This window comes from Cibotium barometz, chromosome 50 (assembly GCF_041138505.1).
Source record: "Cibotium barometz isolate CiBa-2024 chromosome 50, ASM4113850v1, whole genome shotgun sequence".
In the NCBI taxonomy this organism is placed as follows: domain Eukaryota; kingdom Viridiplantae; phylum Streptophyta; class Polypodiopsida; order Cyatheales; family Cibotiaceae; genus Cibotium; species Cibotium barometz.
In genome coordinates this window covers 40,576,560-40,601,472 of record NC_141095.1, presented here as the reverse complement: position 1 = coordinate 40,601,472, position 24,913 = coordinate 40,576,560, and the positions used below count along the sequence as shown (strand labels likewise).

The 24,913-nt window shown below is 44.0% G+C and overlaps 1 protein-coding gene across 4 annotated transcripts in view; it reads right to left on the bottom strand.

The window, feature by feature from the left end:
* Positions 1 to 18,304, bottom strand: part of LOC147610115 (outer envelope pore protein 16, chloroplastic-like) — an 84,037-nt gene extending 65,733 nt beyond the window's left edge. The window contains exons 1-4 of one of the 4 annotated variants that reach the window (XM_086786758.1): positions 18,081 to 18,304; positions 17,713 to 17,845; positions 17,386 to 17,437; positions 17,227 to 17,258 (exon numbers count right to left, since the gene is read on the bottom strand). In XM_086786758.1, coding sequence (XP_086642884.1) covers positions 17,227 to 17,258; positions 17,386 to 17,437; positions 17,713 to 17,826 — 198 coding nt within the window. In that variant the 5' untranslated portion in view covers positions 17,827 to 17,845; positions 18,081 to 18,304. Of the gene's footprint in view, positions 1 to 17,226; positions 17,259 to 17,385; positions 17,438 to 17,712; positions 17,846 to 18,070 lie in introns of all 4 variants that reach the window. The other 3 variants (XM_086786756.1, XM_086786760.1, XM_086786759.1) reach the window with 3 other exon arrangements.
* Positions 18,305 to 24,913: the final 6,609 nt, after the last annotated feature.

Below are 24,913 nucleotides of genomic sequence, written 5' to 3'. Positions count from 1 at the left end.
TGAGGGTTTCCCGGCAAGGTGGACAGAGCATATCATTGAACCACTCTTTAAGAGTGGGGACCCCATGGTACCAGGCAACTACAGGACGATTATGATTGGTCATTACTTGGCCAAACTATATGGCTCTATATTGGAGTCGGAGTTGAGCCGCTGGGCAGAGAGACATGGTCATCGAGCACAGGGACAGGCCGGCTTCAGGAGAGGATTTACTACCTTGGATCACATATTGACACTTCGGGCACTTATTGAAGAGGGCAGGGCACAGAAGAGAAGGATATACTGGTGCTTTGTGGACTTCCACAAAGCCTTCGATACCGTACCACGTGCCAGGCTTATGAACAGATTGCATGACATTGAGGTACCTGAGGATATGAAGTGGGGGATATATGCTTTGTATGAGTCTATTATAGGCAGAGTCCGAGCTCCAAGCGGACTATCCGATATGGTGACCAACACGATACGGGTGAAGCAGGGATGCCTGCTATCGCCCAACCTCTTTGGACTGTACATTGATGTGGTCTCCGATTATGTAGACAGGTTGGGAGGCCCAGGGGCATGCCTAGCAAGGGTGTTGATACCCATCTTGTTATATGCTAATGATATTGTTCTAATCTCAGACTCTCCGGAGGGATTACAGAGACATCTGGATGCATTATAGGCATTCTGTGCGGATAGAGATCTGACAGTGAACCTTGGGAAAACCAAGGTTATGGTGTTTAACACCACACAGGCATGGGTGACGAGATCAGAGCCTCACTTCACTTTCCGAGGGGAGCCGGTTGAGTACGTCAGGTCATATGTCTACTTGGGAGTTACTTTCACAGGACCGCGTTTCTCCCTGAAGGAGGCAGTAGTAGCAAGATTAGCTCGAGGGCATGCAGCCTTGGGGGCACTTGAGAGGCAGTGTGCACACATACAGTTTCAAGAGCCGGGCACCAAATTGTGGCTATTTGATACACTTGTCACACCGACCCTCCTGTACCAAGCTCCAATTTGGGGGCCTAACATACATCGCAAATCTCAGAGAGGAACGGATGAGAGATGGAGGCAAATGGAGAGACCACTGATTATGATGATTGCCCACATGATTTGGAGCAAATCATCGGTACCACATCAGATTGTTCGGGCTGAGCTGGGTGCCGCACCAATAGTGACCGAGAACCTATTCCACGCAGTTACCTTTTTACAGTGGCTATGGGAGCTCCCTTAGCAAAGGTACTCCCGATTGGCATTGACCTCATCCATACAGTTGGCAAAGGATGGAGATACTCATTGCTAGTATGCTCAAATGAGATCATGGTTTGACCTACATGGTTTGCGGATAGGGGCACTACCACCCTTTCAGTACAGCCTGGATTGTTCATTTTTGGATCTCACCCACTCAAAGCAGAACCGCGTGATTAGGATGGATATCGTCAGAGTGGACACAGAGAGTTGATCTAGAACTTCTTGTGGGCCGACAGTGATGGGGAGCCCGCCCAAGCCAAGGTGGCCTCGAGAGTGATCATTCAACCGCGATGCAAAGGGGGCCTAGGAATCATTGACCCCGTCATTCAAAGCCGCACCTACTGGGCAAACTAATTGTTAGAGCACTCCTCTTGAAACCGGATGGGAACTTGGATGCAATGGACAGTCACTTCAGATACCAGGGAAAGATATGAAAACACAGCGGAAATAACCATAAACAATGCTAAAGTGGACACAACACTGAGCCGTAATGGCCGGCCCCCCGTAAGAGCTGCTTTATTCCAACAAACGGGTTACAATCAAACCAAGGTGCGGGTGCAATACTGCACCGGATTTTCCACAAGCTTCCTCGGCAACACTTACACAAGAATCAAAGCACAAACCGCTCCAAGAACCAATACGAATCAACAGCCCGGTGTAGTGTCAAACCCAACGCCGAACCCTGTGTCAAAACAGCACTGAAAAAGGCTCTCAAACAATACCAGGTCTCTGCATAAACAATCTCTGATTCCTCCAAACACAGGCCCTAAACCAATGCCCAGAAGGGAGTGATGAAGAGAGGAAGAAATGACCCAGCAGCTGTACCACTGTACAACCTGAGCAAAAAGGGAGAGCAGAACCCGCCTGACCACTGTACCAATGTACGGCCTGCACAGTACTTCGGCAAGTCCACGATCCGCAAAGATCTCCCAAGAACTGTGCAAAGATAGTTCCAAAACAACCCTCAACACTGTCCTCAAAATCTGGCCCAAATCTGCCCTCAAGGCTGGCTGGTTAAGCTTCACACGTGTGGGCTATACTGTCCCTGTACGACTGTACAGACAGGCCTGTCAGCGGCTAAATCTCTGTACGATCAGCGTAGAGGGAGAGTAGAGAGAGTATGCTACGCCACTTGCAGACCCTTCTGTTCGGTCTGAGCAAAGAGGAAGCTTTCGCTATGGCTGTAGTGGACAGAGAACAAGGGAGAACCAGATGCAGCCCAGGCTGTACGACCAGAGAAAACAGATCCAACAGCCACTACCTGCAGCACACGGCCAGCGAAGAAGAGGAGAGAGAACAAGCTAGTCGACTTGTGCGGCTGCTTCTTCTGGTGGCGGCAGCTGTATGGCACTGCTGTATGGACAGCTTCAGCGCATCAGAGAGACGGTGAGTTGGTCCCTTACTGAAGATGTGAGCGCATGCCCCAAGAGAGAACCAGCTCCCCTTTTAATGAATTCGACTCTCCAAATTTGCAGTGCTTTTCCCCTTTTGACTAAAATAGCTCAACTTTGCCCATAATAGCAACTTTTGTGCTTTTTTGAGCCAAAAACTCTATAAATGACCAAACTTGCCATCTTTAGTGTCCCGACTATAAAAAAAGGTGGGCACCTGGCTTTTATTGACTTTTTGGGCCATGCCCAAATAATAATATGTCCACCCCTGTGTTAATAGTGTGTGAAAACACTAACTCATCACTTTAATGATGAAAATCCCATGCCACTTTTGTCCAGATGCCATCTTTCAGGCCAAAACCTTGCCGGTTAATGTTCCTGCTTTCTTCTATGGAAAAATCCCGTTCACACCTTGGTTCCAAACAGTGTGTGAAACATTGTTCAAGACTGGTGAGAGGACCAAACTGGTGACACCTTCCCGATGGTGAGCCTTGGAAGCACTTCCTCTCGGCCCGGATTTCAACCCATACCCAAGCCTCGGGACCCCCTGGCAACAAAGCACTAGATGGATCTTCACTCAGATACGGGCCTGCAAATTTAGCCACAAAGGAGCGTCTTCGACAACCCTTGATCTAGAACCCCTTGATCCGTTTACCCGATGGCCATATGTTGGGGGGCCAACTTCATGTATCATGGGGAGCATTGAGGATAGGACCCACAACGTCCCTTGGTGATTGGCTTGCACACAGGCAGCTACCCCAGGAGGCTCAGGAGTCAAGAGAGAGGCCTGGTAGGGATCAAGGGTAGAGACACACTCAGCCTCGACATCAACTCTACTATTCCTCAGGAGTGGCTGACACCTATCCCAAACCCCCCCCCCCTGTTAGAAGTCATCTCCTGTCTAGATTTATACACCAGGGCCTTTGTTGTGGGTGTGCCCGCCCTTATGAGGTGTTTTCCCATTTTTCCCCACTCTCCGTATTTTTCCCCTATTTTTCCCATTTTTTCTGAGGCTTGGGAGGGCTGCCAGATGATGCCGGGAGCACCCCAGTGCTGGCCGACTGGATCTTCTTCCGTCGTGGGCTTCAGGGCTGCTGGCCGACTGCCTTTTACCAGTCGTGGGCATCTGATAGCTGGCCGACTGCATTTATGCAGTCGTGGACCTCTTTCTCCAGTCGTGGACACTTTTAGTGCTGGCCGACTGCCCCTCTAGGGGAGTATATATAGCTCCTCAGCCCCCATGCCTTATTTGTATCATATCTCGGGATCTTCTTGTGTATATAGAGCAGAGTTACACGCCTACATCTGTCTCTCTCTTGTGCTGTTTTTCTGCCTGCGTTTTTTGCTTTTGCTCTTGTGTTCCCAGGCTTGGTCATCATCTCCGCTGCATATTCTGACATGGTATCAGAGCCTAGGCTCTAGATAGGTCTTGGGATTTGTGTGAGCAAGAGGGGGCTGTTTTGTGGCTGATTGGTGGACTGTTTTGGACTGTTCGGGAAGAGGAGAAGCAAGAGGAAGGCGGGCTGATTTGCTGGACAGCCACTTGCAGGTATCAGTTCTTCTTTGTTCCCACCCACCCACCCTTTTCAGAGTACATCCCCGCTATGGCAGATCTGTTTGAGATGGCCGAGAGACATGTGAAGATCCCGACACTCCCCACGTTCCCGGTGGACCGTCAGTTGGACGGGAGCAACTACGGCATATGGAAGGTGATGATGGAATCCGTTCTGGAGTCTTACGACCTCGCCGATTTCGTCGTCGTTGGTGTTCCACGGCCGGAAGTAGAGGAAGGGGAGTTACCGTCAACCCGAAAGGACCGGGAGGCCCAGACACAGATGTGGGATCGCGTCAACGCCAGGGTCCGGTCATTTATATTCCTCAATTGCACACCACAGGTGATCAACCATGTGAAGCACATGACGCTGGCAAGAGGCATATGGGAGCACTTGGCTTCTTTGTACAATAGGGTGTCACCCATGAAGCGGATATCCTTGGAAGTGCAGATGCGGGTTATGAACCCTGCAAAGTCTTCGACGATGCGGGAACACATTAACAAGCTGCAGGCCCTTCAGCAGGAAGTCCTTCAAGCTGGGAAAGAGATATCGTCCGAAGATATGGCCATCACGTTACTTTCCCACTTGCTTGGTCAGTATTCTGCTTTCTATTCCTCGTTGATCACTAGTGGCAGGCTCAGCACCATTACTTGGGAGGAGCTTGTGCCAATGGTCTTGGACCAGGAGGAACGTTTCACGAACCCTCCTCAGGGTGGAGGTTCGGAGGCCTTTACTGGCCAACGGTCGAAAGGCCGTAATTCGGGCAAAGGGAAGGCTTCATCGGAGAAGTCTTCTGAGAAGAAGTCCGACGCTGACCGCGAGAAGCTAAAGGCAGAGAGGACCTGTAATGATTGTGGCGAGAAAGGCCACTACTGGAGGCAGTGTCCCAAGCGGAAGACCGAGAAGGGAGAAGATTCCTCAGCAATCATGAAGACTCCGGCTTTTGTGCACCTGGAGGTGATGGACACCGATGCTTCATTTTCTTCAGGCAGGGAGGAGATTGGAGGACTCCCCGCAACGGATACTCGGGAGTGGATTCTCGATAGTGGTGCTTCCAGGCACATGACTCCTTCCCGTTCCGGTTTACAGGATCTCTGCAGGCTTTCTGGTCATATTCTTACTGGGGATACGTCCACTATCCCAGTTCACAGTGAGGGCAGGATGGAGATAGTTCCCGATGGCAGAGGGGGGAAGCATTCCTCCCAGGTGTTGTATGTTCCGGCACTTGGTTTTCATCTGTTGTCAGTGCATCAGGTTTGCAAGACTGGCGTACGGATGGAGTTTGATGAGCATTTTGTTGCTCTCCGGGACAAAGCAACAGGCCAAGTGGTTTGGGAAGGTGGAGTGGAGAATGGAGTCTACAGGCTTTCAGCACTCTCTCTCCCAGGTCCTCAAGATTGTGATGAGTGGCAGTTTGGTAATGGCTACTCAAGTGTGGATACGCTGCAGGTACGGGCTTTCCGAGACCAGGTGGTGGATAGCTTACCAGTAGATGGCAGCAGTTGGCAGGAACTTTCCAGTACTGAGGTTGGTAGTTCTTGTGTTCGTGAGTCAGAGGAAGCTGAACAGGTCACTTATGCTCTGATGTCTCGTCGTGTTCGGGACATAGAACTTCCAGTAGTTGAGGATGTTCTTTCCACGGGGACCTTTCGGAAAGCCAGGCACGTGACATGTGTTTACTTGCAGAAGGAGGTGGTTTCTCCAGGCTTTGTGGTTCCGGATTCAGAGGGGGTGGTTGACAAGTTTCATCAGGTTTCCAGGACTTGCTTGTGCACCGTAACAGGTGTTGATCCTTGTGAGCAGTGTGATGTCTCTGTGACTCAGAAGCTGTATGGTTCATTGATCTGGTTGATGGATACCAGATTGGACGGGAGCTTCCTGATGAGGCAGTTGAGCTCTTGGTTGCAGATGTCTCTTTGGGAGGCAGGATTGCGTTTCCTGTGGTTTCTGCGACATGCGAAGGATCATGGACTCTTGTACACAGGAGGGGGATTGTTGGATGGAGTCCGACTCCACGGTTGGAGTGACTCGGTTTGGGGAGGAGATCCGGACACGAGGAGATCTACTTATGCCCCAGGAGCAGTTTTACGGAGCAGGAGGAGGTTACATTGCAGGTTTGGGCTTCCACTGGAGGAACCCATGGTCATCCAGAGGCACTTTGTTCGTGAACAGATCGTTGCTGATGACATCTTGCTGGAGTTCTGTTCGACGGAGGACAGTACGGTGGAACAGCCAGGAGCTGAGAGGGGGTGTTAGAAGTCATCTCCTGTCTAGATTTATACACCAGGGCCTTTGTTGTGGGTGTGCCCGCCCTTATGAGGTGTTTTCCCATTTTTCCCCACTCTCCGTATTTTTCCCCTATTTTTCCCATTTTTTCTGAGGCTTGGGAGGGCTGCCAGATGATGCCGGGAGCACCCCAGTGCTGGCCGACTGGATCTTCTTCAGTCGTGGGCTTCAGGGCTGCTGGCCGACTGCCTTTTACCAGTCGTGGGCATCTGATAGCTGGCCGACTGCATTTATGCAGTCGTGGACCTCTTTCTCCAGTCGTGGACACTTTTAGTGCTGGCCGACTGCCCCTCTAGGGGAGTATATATAGCTCCTCAGCCCCCATGCCTTATTTGTATCATATCTCGGGATCTTCTTGTGTATATAGAGCAGAGTTACACGCCTACATCTGTCTCTCTCTTGTGCTGTTTTTCTGCCTGCGTTTTTTGCTTTTGCTCTTGTGTTCCCAGGCTTGGTCATCATCTCCGCTGCATATTCTGACACCCCCCCCCAACAGTGGCTAGGCCTATTTACTAGGCATGATATTCTCTTGGCAGTCCATGGCACGGATGAGGGCTGTGGTTTGCTCACTTTTTCTATTGGTCCCCATGGCAGATTAGAGAGGTCAAAGCCCTCTATGGAGGATTTCAGTGGCTGCACCTTACAGAGGGTGAGGGTGATCGGATTTCAGGCACATAGACCCCCCACCGGCCAAGGTGGCCAGGGAGAGAGACTGGCAGCTATGGATTTGGGAGAGCTGGCCCCTCATGCGCCTCCAGTGGGATCCAGGCAAGTGGACTTGGCATGATCTTACAGATCGGGAGGAGACTCTGGATATCCCCTTTTTTGCATACATAGCGCAGCTGGGCCGCAGAATTCAAATGCTGGAGGTTGATGGCACCTCGACAGCAGCAATACATTGGCAGTCACAGGGCCTCTCATAGCATTTTCTTTCAAATTTTTGGAAGAGGCTTTGGGACAATTTTCGGCCTCGAGAGATCATCATCTTCTCTGGTTGACGGCACACGAGAACTTGGCGGTTGGCACATGGTTGGCCATCGGTGGTTGACCAATAGCTTGTCTGAGGTACAGCCACCCTCAGAAGTCTCAACAACACTCTCTTTGGGATTGCCCGAAGGCTCAGCAGGTTTGGGATCAGATCCTCCTCATCTTCACGATGGACAAGACCTCGACCCATACCATTACATGGGGCATTGACATTGGGGCCACAGAGGCTGACCCACACTCCGCATGCGGAGTCCATCAGGAGCATTTGGCTCGACATCATCCATACCCTCCGCGATCAATGGGGGAAGTTGCAGGGAGGCTCTAACTACATGCGTAAGCGGCGGGAAGCTTTCTCGAGGCTCTGGCACCCACGCCAGTTTCTCACCGATAGAGGTGGTGATCCCACTTGGCATTACAGACCACCTGTGTGGGTTATTCCCTCCCCCACCCTCCCCCTGTATGAGAGAGCCTTCTCCTCATAGAACGGCCACCTGGAGGGGAAGTGCATCTTTCTCCACCTTTTGATTATTTGATCCTCACCTCGTACATGGAAGCGAGTTTGTATCTAGCCCTTCGTGGTTGTACTTAGCCCTTCGTGGCTGTTTTTTCATTAACTAATAGAAGGATCTTTTTCTCAAGAAAAAAAAAAAAGAGAACAAGGCCACAAGATTCACAAGGGTAAATTCCACCACTAAAAAAAGACATGGCCTTTGTTCATGAAATAATGGAAATCTTCAATGTCAAGGCTATTTCAAATAAGTCATCAACATAACGTCTCACTTGACATAGTTTATGAAGAATAACAAGACAAGTGTTAGTGGCAATCAAACGTTCCATAAACATTTACAATCTTAGTATACCTCCTCCTATTTGAGTCTATACCATTTTTTTCTAACTTAAGTGAAGAAAAAGTAAAGCTGATTTCCTACGCACAAATCTCTACAATTGTCCTTTTCAAGTCTAAAACCAAATATACAAAATTTCATATCTTTTGAATTTATCCCAGTTCAAAGGTAAAGTCAAAATTTTAAAGAGAAAGAGATGTAGCCTTATCATCTATGCTACAAGGAAAATTAAAGGCTCTCATAACTCAAATAACTCCAGCAATATCTTTCAAGTACCCGCTTACCTTAATTGGGACATCAGCCTCTCTTAAGTGGCTCATTCCAAAGCTCAAGACAGAATCACTTATAAACATCCATTAAAGAGTCTTACAAGCTAAAAGCAATAAATTTTCATTTTTGGAAATTTTTTGCATTACATAAAGACCCATAATAGCTACAATATGTAAGAAGATCTCTCTTGACAAACACTAACTTTAAGATTACCCTCTTGACAAATATTGCCTTTCTAAATACCATCTGTGTAAAATTATCTCCAAACTTATAATCATTAAATCTTCCAAAAGTTAAATGAAGCTAGGATATGATTGAAATGAAGTTGAGATATGGAAATATCACCATGAAAGCTTGCATGTAATTAAGGTGCTAATCACATACAAATCCATAGTGCCTAAGTGCCTCTCACCAAGTGGATGGAAATAGTCTTCCATAAGCCCAAATCAAAAAGCTCCAAGATTATATCAAATGAGCAAGAGATATTAAGAGGGTAATCAAAAGGTACCAAGTACATAGGCCATGTGCCTTTTTTAGTCGCAAGGCCACATGTGCCCTAATCCCACATGTATAGAGATGTCCTACGCCCATGTGCCTAGAACCATGCCCATGTGCATGTACACCTGTAAGATCTCCATGCAAGGCAGGCAAGGTCTCTGTATCTAGCCTCATGCAAAAAAAACATGAGAGAGGAGAAGATGAACTCGACAATAGCAAAAATAAACCTAGCTTGGCATACCATGTTTAACCACCCAACCATTATATATACCAATGACCTCGGGCATCCAGTGTGTTCCTTACCGGCCACACAACATACTCACACGCCCCTTGTGTCCCCGCTAGTACCCCCATGCTACACATCACTGGGTCTTGGGCCTACAACCGTCACCCACGAATGTTGCCCGTTCACACTTATTATTATAAGCGATGATGTGCAATAGTATGCCGCTATTGGTTTACCCACGCACTGTCCACGTGTCCCACGCATTACTGGCGTGTATATCCCACGTAACAATGTACACGTCCCACGTGTTACCACGTGTAAGTCTCACGTGCTGCCACGTTATCACGTGTTGCCATGTGTAAGGGTCGTAAACATTCTTTACCCCTTTTAGGAATCATCGTCCTCGATGACAAATTGACGATAATACTTTCGAAACTAAAATTCCACTTCCCAAGTTGCATCTGTCAAAGGATGTCCTTTCCATTTTACAAGGAACTCACGAAGAGTACGATTTCACAATCGTCTTTCTCTTCCTTCCAGGATCTATTCTAGTCCATGATCTTCTTGATTAGGTTCTTGCAAAGCAATCATATCATCAACTAAATTATCACCGTCGTGAAGCTAACAATCGACTCACATGAAATACTGGGTGGAAACGACAATCTTGTGGTAAGTCTAATTTATGAGCTACATCTCCCAACTCGTTTCAAAATCATCCACGGCCCACATTATCTACACAAAAACTTGGTAGATTTACCCGCACAAAGCATCTCCAATCTCCGAGGACAAGTAGAAACACTTTCTCTCCTTCTTTAAAAGAATGAGCTATCCTCTTAGGATTAGCATACTTAACCGCATGATCCATAGCCCGACAGATATAATCTGGAGCTCTAGCTAAAATTACGGTGACCCCGGGTGTCCAGTGTACCTTACCGGCCACACACCACTCTCACGCGTCCCCTGTGTCCTTGCAAGTACCCCCATGCTACACATCCCTCGATCTTTGGCCTACAACCGTTACCCACGAACGTTACCCGTTCACAATTATTATTATAAGCGATGATGTGTGTAATAGTATGCCGCCATTGGTTTACCCACGCAACGTCCACATGTCCCACGCATTACTAGTGTGTAAATCCCACATAACAATGTACACGTCCCACATTTTGCCACGTGTAAGGGTAGTAATAGCACCCTAAGTTGTTACTTCATTACAAACCATCCCCTCCTACAATGATTTCGTCCTCCAAATCAAAGAGTGGTCATGCACAAAATAGACACACATAAAAGGCTATATACAAAAGCAAAAATCAACCATAACAGAGTGTCGATGCCGAAGCAAATTGATGCCAAAAATACGAGTTGTGCGATGTCGACACCAAAGTCGCAGGACCCCCGGAATCACATGAAAAGGAGTCATATGACCTTCGGGATCAAACAGAAAGGAACATGGCATGCCGTCGAAGATAAGGCTGAGGATACGACCACCTAGATGGAAAGGAAATCCAAGCCAAGCAAAATCCCAGTCGTAGTGTGAATCTGGCACTGAAGATATCCACCGAATGAGCTCGAAACTCGTGGCCGGAATGTCAAACAATACTAGCACAAAGAAACATCATGTAGGCGAAGACCAAAATGTATCGCAGGTGAATCTGAATGTCATACCACATAATCATCTACCATACATCTCAAGTGGCATATGATGCACCCAAAAATGAACATCCTGGCTCCAAAGAAAATAGGATCGTGTTGACAATCATGGAAGCCAAAGGAAAATATCTCATGGTCAGCATCGTGTAAGAACAAATGTGAACTAATACCCTCGTCCACTATATCAATGTGTGTCTCGGTACGATCCAAACCATGCACCAAATCCTCATGTATAAATCTGTCTGTGTGTGTGATCCTCTAAGGTAAAAACATGATAAACAAGAACACTGTAAGTATCATTTTCACCGAAGACTTACAATGTATCCCATATGAGAAATAAGTGAAACCACCTCATATAGATCTAGAGAGTTTTGCATTTAACTTAGACATGTTTTTAGATCTAGTGTTGATAGAGATAGACCATACTTATGAGGATGACTTCAGTGACCTTGGAGATTCCATGGTTAGTGATTTCATATAATCTTGCCTCCCCTACGAGGTCTCACCACAGTAAAGTCATCACTAACATCATGCTCAATGCCTAACTGCTCAAATATATACACTATATCCACACAAACGCTGCCAGATAAGTTATGAGAGCTACTAATAGTGATATCATGAATGTCCCCACATGTAGAAGTCCTAGAAGAATAGCTTGACACATCTAACACAAGAAACTCAGGCCTATGCTCATAGGCGTCCCATGACTCCACATGCGAAGTATCACTAACCTCATGAGTGCTAAAGCCTAATAGATGAAATGGATGCATCACTAATCGATACCAGACCACATGATCATCAAATGCATCCCTATGACCCCCAAGAAGGTAGGTGGGCCTAGGTGTATCAACACTCGTAATGCTCGATGCCATCCTTGACCTCGAGATCATGCCCACGTGATCTAGCTCACACAAATCACTATCACATACATCATCGTGTATGTTTCCATGTCATCATGTGCATATGTATGACTATCGTCATGTGCATGTATATGTGATAAATTAATATCATCGTATGTGTGTGTGTGATATAGCATCATGTGTATAAGTATACAATACATCATCATCATCATCTAGATCCATATCGATATAATCTATACCATCAGAAACATAATCATGGTGGCTCAAGAGTGAAGGACACTCGTACAAGTCACCAAAGAAAGACTCGTCCCATGCGAACAATGTCGAGCCATCTATGTCGAGATAACCAAGCAATGAGTCGATGAAGTCGTCGTGTGCGGACCATCTAGCACATATATCCACCTCATCAAACGAATGCCTCAAGTGACTAGGCAACAACTCTGCAAGCTCGAATATCCAACAATGGTATGAGTATGCCGCCTCGTCATAGCAAAGGTCGACAAATGAGTATCTAGGGGTCTAAGCCTCGAACTTTCAAAAGTATATTTGAAAGTGACAAAAGATATGTGAACCATGACACAAAATGGCAACTAGAAATATCGATCGTAGAGCCATGAAGTCGATGCATGAGCAACCCTCCTAAGATCACGATATGAGATGGTAACATAGTGATGTCGATGACGATGACTATGACTGAGATGGTAACATAATGATGTCGATGACGATGATGGTATGTAATGTGTCGGTCATAAGAAGAATAGACGTAATAAGAATAACCAATACTTCTGTGCGAACACCACCCAGCACACTCAAAACGTGTGAAAACACCACACCAATCACAATGCGTGTAAACAAGGTCTACAAAAAAAAGCCAAAGTGTGCCCACAATGCACAAGGCGTGTGGACAAGGCTAGCAATGCAAAAAAAATATCACAACACATATGAATAACCTCCACCAAAACACCCGAAATGTGTAAACACCACCACAAAATTGCTCAATCATCCAACCCCACTACTCACATATAAACAAGCCCCAATTGCGAGGATAAACCCTCACAATATACAAAGGCTAAGCTACATGTGAGCAACCTCTTACAAAAATTAGTGTAGAGGTGTGAGAGTGGGGTTAAATATGAGTAAATGGTCCAATCTGGTGGGCAAGGCATGAAAGACCAAATTTGGCAAGGATGTGAGTGTGTGAGTTGTGGACAAGGAGGGTGAAAAAAACCCAAGTAAACCCTAAGGCCTAACGATTTTTAATAAAAACTTTTCTTTTTTGGTTTCTTCATCTTTTTTCCATCTAGCATGGTGTGGTGGCCACTTTTTGCTACGGTTGAGAGCTCAATCACTCTGTGAAGCTCATTTCCTTCTTCTTCTCACGCTGGCGAGCCAACACTCTTCTCTCTAGCCCACGAACAAGGTCCCATGAGAGCCGAGTTGAGATATGAAGCTTGGTGATCCTGGCCCTACTCAGAGCTAAGCTCGATGAAGCTGCCTTTCTTTTTTTTTTTTTTTAATGAAGCTTTTTTTTCCCAAAAAAAAACTCCGCGTTGTCATGTCTCTGGAACGAAATAGCATGATCTGCACTATCGTGTCTCTCGAACAAAATGGCGTGATTCTGGTTTTGCCTATCTCTTCAAGAGCGATGAAGCAGTTTTGGTGATCAATCTCCTCCAACTTCAAAATGTACTCATGCATAAAAAGCTGTGGTGTCCAACTCTTGTGCTACTAGCTAGTTCAGATTCTTTCTCCCTCCCTCTCGTGCTACTCTGCGCTACCTCAAGAATGCACAGAGACCAATCACAAAGAAAGAGAGAGACCATGCCTTGGCTCCCAACTTTGTCACTTCTTTGTCTAGATTTTTCGTTGCTTTCAGATACCATTATCAGTTACCGTATAGTATCTGCTTGAAGAAGAACTTGCCACTTGTTGTTGTTTTGGGTAGTACGCCATAGTTCATGGTCTCTCTCCAGCTCACCTTTCAAGCTTTGATGTGCTCCTCTTTCTCTGCTTCTTCTTTGAAATAGTTATGACACCACCATTCGAAGAAGTGCTTCCTCATTGTTTGAGCAAGTTGCTTGTACTGATCAACGTGGCTTTTCGAGGCATCTAATTCTTCTCTCAGCCGATCATTCTCTTCTCTAACGTTGCTAAGAACTCCGAACTCAATGAAGATCAAAGGCACTTTTTTTTTTTTAAGGCTAAAGCGCACCAACCTTTATCACGAGCCATGTCACCTCAATAACAACTCTAGCATATTGGTAGATGTCTGTGCATAACAGAATGCGAAAACTGCTCTTGGATAGGTTATAAAAGCCTTGCCTAGATCCTTGCTTAGGCAGTCGAAGCTTTAGAGCATAGCGACCATGGCAACCTCTTCCATCTTCTCACTTCACCTTGCTAGTTGAATGTCTTTGGGCATGGTGTTGACCCGCTTGCCATACGATTCACATAGGTTGGGATCCTCAAACAAGCCAACTAGGTAAGCTTCTGCAACTTCTTGAAGATCCCAAACATTTGACTACAAAAGCGCAAATCAATCTTGAAATCCTCTGCAATTTCTCGAAGAAGCCTTTGGAAGGGCAATATCCTCAATTTATACTTCCCCAAACTTCCTGCTTAGCTACAACACCTATGCAACATAGCCTCAAGAAGGTCCCATCTGCTTAGCTTACTGTTGGTGTTGGTCTCCTAGGTATTGCGTAAATTCGGACAAGATTGACAACCGTTAAGTACTGTTGGACATGGGTCTGCACTTTTAGCAGACAGCAAGTTGCTCAAGCCAAAACCACTTCTCCTTGTGAAATAGCCTCAATCAAAATTAAAGAACCTTAATCAAGCTGTTTTGAACTGTTACAAACTATTGTAGAGTGTTGTAAACTACTTGATTTGCCTAAATTAGTCAAGATTAGTCACTTATCATAAGATTAGCACTAATCCTTTGCTTGAGTTTTGTACATAATCTTGCAAACTATATAAATCTTCACCAAGGACCTTGTAAACTGCACTGTGCATAGCACATTCTACACAATCTGTAATAGATTTGATAACTCCACCACTCTGCACATAAACTTTGCATAAACCTACAACAAAACTGCAAGCTGCACACAAATCTACTCAAAACCATAACAAAACTGCAATCTACACCCTTTCTAGATGAACTCTACACCAAGATTTACACAACAACCAACAGTTCTCTCCAAACAGCCAAGACTCCCCAAAAAATAGGCAAATGTGGAAGAAAACTAGGGTTTATGGATAGATTTAGCAAGAAGAAACACTAATCCAAGTAAATCTTGCATTAATGATAGAGATTAGGGCTCTAAAATCTCCTGTAAATCTATACTCAAAAATTAAAATTTATTAAGAAAATGTTAATTAAGAAATTAACATAAACTCAAAAACTTGACTACTTTAAACCGTTATTGATCCTAATCCGAAGATCAAGAACACTCAAAGGAATGACTATTCAAAAATATACAATAACTCTAATCCAAAAATAATTAAGTGCTCTAATCACTCTCTAATCAAAATACCAAGATCAAAGCCAAGAGCTCTGAGACCAATTGAAATAAAGCTAAGATATGATCGAAATGAAGCTGAGATATGGGAAAATCAACATGAAAGCTTGCATGTAACTAAGGTGCTAATCACATATAAATCCATAGTGCCTAAGTGATTTAGTCTCTCACCAAGAGAATGGAAATAGCCTTCCATAAGTTCGAATCTATGTAAGCCAAAAGGCTCCAAGATTATGTCAAATGATCAAGAGATATCAAGAGGGTAATCAAAAGGTACCAAGTACATAGGCCATGTTAGCCCCAAGGCCACATGTGCCCTAATCCCACATGTATAGAGATGTCCTAAGCCCATGTGCCTAAACCAAGCCCATGTGCATGTGCACCCTCAGTTGTTGCTTCATTACAAAAAGCTCACTACTATTAATTATGTTTCGGCATTAGTCTCATGTTTGATACAAAATTTGTTTGCATTTGTTATACTTTGCTGCATACCATTTTATAGGTGGAGAGAGAGAGAGAGAGAGAGAGAGAGCATGAAGCTAGTAACACAAGGTCATCAAGTATGAGGAAGAAAGATGCATGACACACTAGTTGTGATATAGTTTCCTTGAGTACCAGAGGAGTCTAAGCAATGCAAGAAAAGTGACACCTACAACAGTCCCACTTGTCATGTGATCTATGCCAGGAATGCAAAAAGGAAAGAGGAACGATTGGCCAAGTCGTAGAACGTGATGAACAATATGTAACAATTACTACCCTTGCTTGAAGCAAGCAACAAATATCTCACCAACTAGGCAACTGATGGCCTCGCTGCTTCGCTGGCAAGGCAATTTATTTAGAGCCCAACTTACCCCAAGCTCAGCTACTACTCTTCCTCCTCCCTACCAAGCTGTCATCACTCACCCTTACAGCACAAGTGTATGTAACTTACTTCTACCTATGAGCTGAAAACCCACCCCATGGCCCCCCTTTTGCAACATAGAGAACGCGACACTGCTGAAGCACTGTCTCTCCAGGGCATGTTGAATTTAAATCTTGACATACTTCAAGGCATGTCAATCTGGCTCTTCACTCGTCCTTCCCCCCCCCCCCCCCCCAGCAACAAATATCTCACCAACTAGGCAACTGATGGCCTCGCTGCCTCGCTGGCAAGGCAATTTATTTAAAGCCCAACTTACCCCAAGCTCAGCTACTACTCTTCCTCCTCCCTACCAAGCTGTCATCACTCACCCTTACAGCACAAGTGTATGAAACTTACTTCTACCTATGAGCTGAAAACCCACCCCATGGTCCCCCCTTTTGCAACATAGAGAACGTGACACTGCTAAAGCACTATCTCTCCAAGGCATGTTGAATTTAAATCTTGACGTACTTCAAGGCATGTCAATCTGGCTCTTCACTCGTCCCCCCCCCCCCCCCCCAAAAAAAAGGGGAAAAAAAAAACCTCTTTTTCTGTTAGCAATACAGATCTCACATGTAGACCTGGGAATCTATGACTTCAGCCAATACCAATAGACCTCAAGGGAGGCATGTGTCTACATCTTTGGAAGCAATGGAAGCACCTAATGCATACCACTATATTTCTCCAAGAAATGCCTGAATGTAACAGACAACAAATCTTTTTACATGAACAGATGTTTTCACTTAAAGTTCCAAGCTAACAATAGGAGACCCACAAAGTTTAGCAAGATAAAACCTCAGATCAAATGTATTGGGACCTTATATATTCATGAACATCAGCATTGTTCTGTAAATTCTGCATTCAGACCATTGGTAAAAAAGGGCAAACAGAGCTGAACAAACTGTATCTATACGGGATGAAGGTCAATAGCAGTAAAAATGCCTGAGACACTGAAGATACTTCAGTGTCTCAGGCATTAAAACTTACCATGTGTGGATACTTAAAACTTACCATATCTTCAAGGTCGCGCTTCGTAACGCTTTCTGTAACAAGACAGAGGAGATACATGCAATCATCACCATGCTAAAGAAAAGTCCAAGGAGAATTAGTATGTCTTGACAAAAAGAAAAAGCAAGCAACTCCACCACCAAGCATCTCTAAGGCTCACACCTTTTTTGAAATTTATGAAAATGCCTTGTGCAGCTGCATGGGCAGCACCCACCTGCAATTGCAGCACATAAGTAAATTCAAATGCGTCTGTATTACACAAACACATCAAACAGCACGTGGTTTGTAGACAAACCCATAGGCAGCAATGCATTGAGCTATCGAACTCAATTGCAAAACTTGTGTAACAGATATTGCCTAAATAGTAGATGATTAGGGTACAAACTGGTGGCCTTCTACTGCAGTCTATGGCAAGGGGCATGCTAGGACATGAAATGTAAAACTTTGGTATGAGATAAATGTAAAACTTTGGTATGACAAGTTCCTAACCGCTCCTATCTTCAAAAAGCCATCCACTGTTCTGTTGAGAAAAGGATGACCCATGTCTACGATCACATCCATGGTCGGTGAGTGGATATGCGCAGACACTCTTCCACGAGGCATTTTGAGCTGCTACAGGAACCTGCAAAAAAAAAAAGAGCATCCTTTCTCGTGCATAAATACCACATTCACATCCATACCTGCCACATAAGAGATATATATATGTACGCGTGTGTGTATGTGCACAAACATAAGCACATGCAGGCTATGAATATGTGTAATGTATGCATTCTCACTGCTGTCGATAAAGGAAAGCATTCTCCATCCATTATACTAACTCGAGAAAGGCTATAGCTAGAATCAGTACTATGCAATACCAAACTGATATCAGCATCTAAAACTTTGAGACGGTGTATGGTCGCACCAGAGGAATGACTTCAGAATTGGTGGGAGATCCGCATTCACAAGAGTTCAGCGCTCACAGACCAAAAAAAATATCGACAAAAATGCATGGGCTAGATCCACCGTCCTTGCCGTGTTTAGGACTCTTGATTATTTTATCTAGAACGAATTACCGAGGATCAAACTTTCACCCGTGTGATTCGACGGTCACAACAAGCTTCCACGTGTGGACGCTCGGGTTTATTGATTGGGTAACTATTACCAAACAGTTTAGCACAAAAATGTAATACTTCTCCGTCCTAGGAACCTTACTAATTATCCACACTATTTATTATGCACATTATATTGGGAACTCAGCCAACTGGCAGCTCCCCGTGCTCCCGTGCTCCACTGTTCAAGCATGAGGGGGAGCAATAGGGCGGGGATGACTAACCAGATTCAACTAAGGCTATTACCTTCAAGTGATGTAGTTGTTCTTTTCATTGAATTACATCATGCATATGACATGTGCACATTTGATGAGGTCTCCACACTCCCAACTTCCTTTGACCAAGCCCTACTCTTCATGATGTCCCTATTAGCCTTCTTAGTGATCCAGCGCTTATCTTCTACCATCATATGGTACACTTGATTTGTTGTACACTGGACAATGTCATGAGGCTTTTTAAATGCCCAATCTAACCAAGGTTGCTGATCCTCTAACCTGAGGAATATCACCAAACGCTATAAGTGTTGCCCTCACCTTATCCCATAACTGTACATATCCACGTGGAACCTGAAAATATTGACGGATTTTTCAGAAACACAATAAGCAGCCTCTTCGTAATAGAAGTATATTACCAAAAATGGCCACATGGCGGCCATGTGATGTACTAGCTTTCCCTCACTAATTACTCCGAACCACAAGTGTAGCTTGGAGTACCCTCGTCCGATATATAGCCGTGTCATTCTCCACCAAATGAGCTGACCGCAAGGAAGAGACTTGCCATACAATAGTAGTCCTTTTAGACGACCTATGTGAGCTGTAATACCAACTTTTGCATCAAATATGAAGGCATTCCTAATTAACCAATTATGCCACAAACCTGTCCACCTGAAAAAATGCAAGAAAATTGAATGACCTAGCCCATTCGAATCTTGCCAAAAATCCAATCTTTAACCTTTATGGGTCTATCTGTCAACGGAGTCCATACGCGAGAAAGGAAATCCCACACCTTCTTTGCCACCAGACATGAAATGAAAAGATGCGAGCATGTTTCCAAGCATGTAGTACAAAACACACAATTATCAGAAGCAACTGGCCCCCCAATGGTAGTCCAACTAGCATGCGCCATAGAAACACCTTCCCTTGATATGGAATCTTAAACACCAGCCCTTGTAAGATTACTTCCTTCAACTTAGCCCTACTCTTCATGATGTCCCATACCCTATTAGCCTTCTTAGTGATCCAGCGCTTATCTTCTACCATCATATGGTATACTTGATTTGTTGTACACTGGACAATGTCCTGAGGCTTTCTAAATGCCCAATCTAACCAAGGTTACTGATCCTCCAACTGAGGAATATCACCAAACGCTATAAGTGTTGCCCTCATTTTATCCCATAACTGTACATATCCACGTGGAACCCAAAAATATTGACGGATTTTTTGAAAACACAATAAGCAACCACCTCATCCTCATCCTCATAAACATCTCTTTCCAATTCATTTGCATAAACATCTGATACCTGGTGACAAACCAAGTGAAACAAAGACTCTGTAGAGCTGCAGTGACATCAAGAGAAATGACCTCTTGGCGGACCCAACAAATAGCGATAAAAGTCCATACACACATCTAGAACACAAATAGGATCAGCGAAATCAATAATCCTTGCCTATCTTGTGTCGTGACAATATTCTCACGTGCATACTTTTGCTACAAACGTGCAAAGAACGTATGTGACTCACAATTAGAATCCATCAGGGCATCCATTCGAGCCATAAGCTTATATCTCACATATTGATTCTCATGTAATGCTACAACCTGATGGGACAACCAATTAATAGCTATCTTAATGTCAGGGCAAGAACCGTCCTCTTGAACCACTTGGTTCAAATTAATTAATAACAATTCTAGGTTCTACAACTTCTCCCTTTAATATGATGCATTATGAATCCCATACTACTAGCAAACAAGCTTTTCAATATTAAATATACAACACTCCCAAGCTGATACCCCAATAGAGATTACATTGCCTCGAAAGTTTTGTAACACTTGCAACATAAATTGATGGAAAATAGTATGCTCCAAGAAAGTCTGGTTAACCTTAAGAGGAGCATTTCCCAATAATGGCCTATAAGTATCCACAGAATGGCTATGCATCTCCAATACCAAAGGGAAATGATTTGATAAAATATGATTATATTCCACCTGCATGGACAATATCTATGGTAGAAACAAATCATCCTAGCAAATATACATTCGGTCCAAACGAGCTCTTGTACCCACGTACTACTGAGAGGCATATGTAAATCCTCTCTCATGCGGGTGTAGCCATGACCACACATCTTGTTTCAAAACTTAAACACATTCCAGCTGAGCCTCTCCGACCCATCCATAATAGAGTGAGGTGTAGAAGCATGCTCCGGCAATTCACATACATTAAAATCGCCAAACACAAATCTAGGCTTAGCATTGCACAAACACAATAAATCATCCCATAACTAATGACATTGTGCAACACCATTAGGCACATACAGCCCCACAAGCCATAATGTTTCATCCATAAACTCCACTTCCACAACAATGAACCGCCCCCGGACATCTTGCATAACCAATGATGGCTTAAACTGAGATTTTACTGCAATTATGACCCTTGATTGTGTAGCGGGGTGCCCACTATAAAACACATAAAATTCCTTGTAATTGTATACTTGTCCAACCATGGAATGTTGTTTATCCTCCACAACACAAAACATATCCCATTGACCTTGAAAAATAGTACACCATATGCGATAATTCTTGGACAGTGAACACACACCTTTTACATTCCAACAAGCAATCTTCATAATCCATCAAAACAGAAAGCCAGTCAAAGAGAGATACCACCATCGGCCTCTCTTTCCTTAAAATATTGCATAGGATCCTCGATGCCTCCTCTCTTCATCCGTTCCCATACTTTTCGTAGCAAAACATCCACTTGTTCCTTCTCACCTAAAGTATGGACATCACTAGGTGATGTATCCTATCTCCACTTGACATTCGGATTCTTCTTATCCCAGGCTAAGACAATAGTCTCTTTTTTATCAAATAGATGAGGAAAATTTACCTGATTTTCTTTCGTAACTCGAGGTCTCAGTTTACACTGAGAGTGTGATACCCTACCTTGGTTATCTTTCACACGAGTCCATCTTGTGGCACCACGATGAAATGATGAAGAGACACCATGACCAGCACCCACATTTTGATTACCACTAGAAGTAGCTATCTACCGAGCGCCTCTCTTCACCATCACAAGCCAAGGTCTATCTTCTATATCTGCCAAAACTTATTTACCTTTATCTGTGCCAAAACTTATTTACCACCACAAGCCAAGGTCTATCTTCTATATCTGCCAAAACTTATTTACCTTTATCTGTGCCAAAACTTGTTTACCTTTACCACTTGCTCACTTTGTTTTGCTACTTGTTTTCCCTTCTCTATATTCAGACTAGATGGCAAAACAGGAGCTAATGTATCCTTATGAGTCCGACCCTGGGACACATTCGGTTGTGGTTGAGCATTCACCTCCTCTAGACACTTTGAAATGAACTAACCCATCTCCCCACAATGGAAGCAATGGTCTACAAAACGATCCCCACTTTAATTTGAAATACAAAGGGTCAAATCCATCCACGCATAACGTAAATTGTCAAGGTCAGGGCTTCCCAATATCCCGCAGCATGCAAACCCTATTTTTATTCTTGGACGGCATTCTGGGCTCCACCAACACCTCCCCAATAGTACACATGGCCAACGGTAACAATTCCCACATAGTTTATGGAAACTCTACAACCTCCACCCAAATAAGGCATGCCGGGCACAACATATCCCTATACTCTGCCATAGGGTGCCAGGGTACAACACGCACCAACTGTCCATCTAGAAATAACGGGACTTTTTGCATAACCAAATCTCGAACTTCTTTGGATGAGAATAGGACCTCATAGAATCCTCTAAGACTATCAAAGATCTTCTCCATAAAATAATCATGTAACCAATCTGTAATCTTGTTAAAGATTGGAATTTGTCTAGTAGAAAAGAAAATTTTAGCCTTATGAAAGAATTCCACTTATGCCACAAACTGCCATGTTTCCACTCTACGACTTCCCCTATTGGAACCTTGGTAGCCCTAACATGATTTGCCATCACATATGGCAGCAAAAATTTGATTAGCTTGTGCAACTAAAAAGTCAAAAGCCACCTCATGGTTCTCTTCCTGAGGTGCATAAAAAAGCAAGGTATCCTGAAGCATCCGACCAGCCTCCTTCTCTCCATATTCACCGCCAATCAATCTCTGCCTTTTAGCCTGATCTTCAGACTTTGGCTCTGGCGCGCTACCCTCAAACTTATCTGCATCTTTTGTTGAGACATGTGTCTCTACAAAATCCATATCTATGGTTCCCCTGACTCATTTCCACTAAACATCGAAAATTAATGCTCCCACTAGAAGAAGGAGAAGAGTTAAGTTTCAGCCCTGCAAACAAAGAGGAGAAGATCCACTACTCGGATGGAAAATCTATCAGCACGAGTGGCTCCAAAAGGGGGGTAAAACCCTAGCACAGCACCATAGTTGCAGAACTGGTGGAACCGTTTCAAGCTTACCCACATAGAAATTAGGGCAAACACAAACATTGTGCATGTTGAAAATCTGTGCGCAGCCGCGATTGCAAATTCTTCACTGCCCAGATGGAAAATCTATCTGCACGAATGGCTCCCGAAAGAGGAGTAAAAGTCCAGCGCAGCTAGTAGAACTGCTTCAAGCTCACCCACAGAGAAATTAGGGCAAACACAAACACTATGGAGGCCTCTCTCTCTCTCTCTCTCTCTCTCTCTCTCTCTCTCTCTCTCTCTCTCTCTCTCTCTCTCTCTCTCTCTCTCTCTCTCTCGCACACACACACACACACACACACACATGGGTGCTACGACCATGAGACTCTCTCTTGTAGGGGTCCCTTTCACACAAGATGATGTAGACCTCACATCCTTCTCTTTCTTATACAAACAAAGGGGTCCATTCAGGTGCACTGCACACCCTTCTCTCTCTCTCTCTCTCTCTCTCTCTCTCTCAAGCACGTCTCTTATGGTTCTAATATTAGGCTAATGTACTATGCCAATGATGATCCATTTCTAAGTGTAATACGCTTACCACTCTTCGAAGTTGAAGTTACTCTTAAAGTGAAGGTGCAAACAAAAGAATAAGAATCCAGTGAGACCATAATTACCACACAAAATGTAATTCTTCCCAAGTCTCTTCAATGTCAAACATAAGCAATTCCTCCTCCATAATGTTAACAGAGTCCTCCAAGTAGTTCCTTAGTCACATCAAGACTCTTGTTGCATTGTTGGAAGTAGTGGTGGTGGGTAATTTCTAGAATCATTATCTGTTACATCAATGCTTATTGTGATTTCCTTTACATAAATGAACTTTTAATTAATGGTAAACTACGTTCCTTACCCACTAGGAGCAATCAATGAGGTGTCTAAGGTGTTTTATATTTCTCCAAGCACCTCATCTAGTATACATGCATGTTCTCATCATGCATCTTATTCTTTTGTGGATCATTCTTTCATTGCTAGTATATGTACTAAAGAGGAACCTATTTTCCTTTGAGGAAGAATAGGAAAATGATCATTGGATACAAGTCATACAAGATGAGTATTCTAAAAAACAACACTTGTGGTACTTAGCAAATTTTTCTTATGGTAAAAAGGTAATTTGTACAAAGTGAGTTTATAAGCTTAGGCATAAAGCTAATGGTAGCGTTGTGATCATTACAATGCAAGTCTTGTTACAAAGGGTTATTCTCAAGACAAGGGCATAAATTATGACAAGACCTTTGTACCCATGTCTTACATAACTACAATTAAGTGTATTATTACATTAACATTGTATTATGGTTGTAATGTACATCAGTTGGATATTAAGACTGCTTCCTTAAATGGTGACTTGCATAAGGGGTTTATGTACCTCAGCCTCATGGTTTCGTTGAGAAAGGGAATGAGAAAGCATGCGGGTTAAAAAAAGCTTTATATAGCCTTAAGCAGGATCCCATAACATGTATTATGGTTGTAATGTACATCAGTTGGATATTAAGACTGCTTCCTTAAATGGTGACTTGCATAAGGGGTTTATGTACCTCAGCCTCATGGGTTCGTTGAGAAAGGGAATGAGAAAGCATGCGGGTTAAAAAAAGCTTTATATAGCCTTAAGCAGGATCCCATAACATGGTATGAGAAGATAAACGCATACTTGGTTGCAAATGGTTTTTGTAATAGTCTAACTAAGAGTATATATATTGATAACATGTTGCTCGTATGCCCTAATGAGGAGAAGATGTCAAGGCTTTGTCATTTGAGATGAGAGATCTGGGCTTGTTGTATTATTATTTGGGCATACACTTTATGTAGCGTGATGATAGTATTATGATGTTACAATTAAAGTATATAAAAAGGCTACTTTTATAGGTTTGGTCTTAAAGACTATAAGCCTATTACTACATTAGTAGAGACAGGTACTAGACTTAGTCTCCAAGATGTAGGTGACCCATTTGGTGTATCACTTTATC